The sequence below is a fragment of the Vicia villosa genome, linkage group LG3 (genome assembly GCF_029867415.1).
Source record: "Vicia villosa cultivar HV-30 ecotype Madison, WI linkage group LG3, Vvil1.0, whole genome shotgun sequence".
NCBI lineage: Eukaryota > Viridiplantae > Streptophyta > Magnoliopsida > Fabales > Fabaceae > Vicia > Vicia villosa.
In genome coordinates this window covers 195,617,976-195,620,745 of record NC_081182.1, presented here as the reverse complement: position 1 = coordinate 195,620,745, position 2,770 = coordinate 195,617,976, and the positions used below count along the sequence as shown (strand labels likewise).

The following is a 2,770-nucleotide window of genomic DNA, read 5'->3' as shown; positions in this document are numbered from 1 at the left end:
TCTTTTGTACTTCTGGAATTTTTCCCCAGCCTTCCATCTTTGTGTCTTGCAGGTCTCTCCAGGATGTCACCGCCCTTCGTGTTTTCTCAATTGGTAGTGTGACAGCAGTGGCAATCTCTAGTGCTTGGAACGAAGTCTCTAATGCCTTTTCCCCAGCCTCAATGTATCGGTATGAGTCTAGATTGCTGACAAATATGTCCTCCTCCCCACTGACGGTTACTATAGAGTTTCCATCCACAAATTTCACCTTTTGATGCAGAGTAGAGGTAACTGCCCCAGCAGCATGGATCCAAGGGCGTCCTAATAAACATGTGTAGGCAGGCTCAATCTCCATCACTTGGAAATTGATGCAGAAAGCGTGAGGGCCTATTACCACAGGGAGGTCCACCTCTCCAAACACCGGGCTTTACGACCCATCAAAGGCTTTGACCACCAGACGGCTTGGTCTTATTACCAGTCCTTCCAAATCTATCTTGTCTAAGGTGGCCTTTGGCATCACATTTAATGACGATCCCGTGTCGATCAGCACTCTAGACAGATGAACTTTCCCACATTGTATGGAGATATGCAGGGCTTTGTTATGCTCTTTCCCTTGTGAGGGCAACTCGTGTTCACTGAAGCTTAAGCATGCCCCAGCAGTAATATTAGCCACCATTCCATCAAATTGATTTACAGTGATGTCTTTGGTTACATGGGCAGCACTCAAGATCTTCATCAGGGTGTCTCGATGTTTTTCTGAATGGATTAACAGCGAGAGGAGTGATATCCTGGATGGAGTTTGGTGTAACTGATCCACTACCTTATAATCACTTTTCTTGATTAATGCCAAGAATTCTTCGGCATCTTTGTTAGTGATCTCCGTGTCTATGGGTGTGCTTCTTTCAGTAGGGGCCACAGTAGCTTGATCATTTGCTTGTGCTAAATTCTCTTTTGATTTAGCAGTATTGAATATGCGACCGCTACGAGTCATACCCCCAGGCCCGACGATGTTTGTCACATCGGTACTAGCATTAGACTCATATTCCCATGGAACTGCTTTCATCTTGTCCACAGGATATGGATCCCTGACTGGGATAATCCTAGTGTGTACTTGTGCGGGTATCAGCAGTGTGGCTTTGGCGCAAGGGATGATCAACGTCTTCCTTGCCCCTTGTCTTGGTATCATTAACGGTTCATTCCTGTCCAGCATGGCCACATACTCTTCCTCAGGATATTCTTTAAACTGAACTACCCCTTGATTCACGAGTCTTTGCAAGGTTGTCTTAAAGGCTTCGTTATGTTCGAGGACGAACCCCTTTGCAAGTAGATACCTCTTAAGGGCATCTATGGGGGAGCTCCGCTGTTGAACAAACTCTTGCTCGGTGACTACCTCTATTGCATTGACTGTGCCATCATGACGGGGCATAGGGTTTGTCTTCACATTAGGTTTGTCAAAAGCAATTGCTCCTGACTCTATCAGGTCCTGAACCTTGTGCCTAAAGGCCCAACATTTATCCAATGTATGCCCCGGAGAATTGGCGTGAAATTCACACCTCTCATTAGCTTTGAAATTGGGCATAGTCTTTCCGGGAATCGGAGGTGGCATAGGCCTGAGTTCCACTAACTGCTTGTTTAATAGATGCTTCAGTATCTCGCTTTTAGAAGTGGGCAAAGGGTCGAACTTCCTCGGAGGGCCTTGGAATCTTGGTTGAGGTGAGTATGTCATAGGAGGTCTAAACTCTTGATGCACTACTGCGTTGGTCTCCCCTTCCTTCTTTTTAGCGAAGGTTGAGGTGGGCCTCTTTGAGTGATAAGAGTTAGATGATACTCCTTGTATTTTCCCGCTCTTAATTCCGTCTTCTATCCTTTCACCAATAACCACTAAATCTGAAAACCCTGAGGACACACTCCCTACCATTTTATCGTAGTATGGCCCTTGTAATGTAGCCATAAACATTTTTACGAGTTCCTTTTCCAACAGGGGAGGTTGGACTCGGGAAGCCATTTCCCTCCATCTCTGTGCATACTCCTTAAACGATTCCTCTTTCTTTTGTGACAAATTTTGGAGTTGCATCCGATCGGGTGCCATGTCCAAATTGTATTTATATTGTTTTAGGAACGTATTAGCAAGGTCGGTCCAGCTTCGGATGTGAGACTTCTCTAATTGCATGTACCAGTCAACCGATGCTCCACTCAAGCTATCTTGGAAAAAATGCATCATCAGCTTTTGATCATGAGCATAAGCAGCCATTTTTCGCACATACATGCGCAAGTGACTCCTCGGACAAGAGAGTCCCTTGTACTTTTCAAAGTCGGGTATCTTGAATTTATGAGGAATAGTCAAATCCGGCACCAAGCTCATTTCATATGTATCCACATCGAAGGCATCATATCCTTCCATTGCTTTCATCCTTTCTTCCAGCGCCTTGATTTGTCCACTCTCTTTGGAATTCTCCCCAGAATCAGCAGAGGTCAGCTTTGGTTGAGGGACTTGATCTGTGTCATTAGTGTCCCCATACTGTAGGTCCAAGTAGTCCTCATCCCTAAGCGGATTGTTGATTGGAATGCGAACTGTGCGAGACGTCCCTTCTTTCTGAGTAGTAGGGATAAATCCTTCTTGAGAAGCCTTTCCCTCTTCATGGGTCGTGGTGACCCTTTTAGATGCGTGAGCATTCGTTTTGTGAGGGTCATAGCCTCGAACATATCCTAACAATGGGTTGCCATCTTTAGGTATCTCTTCATACTGATCATGAACTTCTTTAGCTTTGTCTTGCTTATCTTTGAGGTCTTT

The 2,770-nt window shown here is 45.2% G+C and overlaps 1 protein-coding gene across 1 annotated transcript; it reads right to left on the bottom strand.

Annotated features, from left to right (window-relative positions):
* Positions 1-406: 406 nt before the first annotated feature.
* Positions 407-1,705, bottom strand: LOC131659660 (uncharacterized). Its single transcript, XM_058928817.1, has one exon. It carries the CDS (start codon positions 1,703-1,705, stop codon positions 407-409), a length of 1,299 nt encoding a protein of 432 aa, XP_058784800.1.
* Between the last annotated feature and the right edge of the window lie 1,065 nt (positions 1,706-2,770).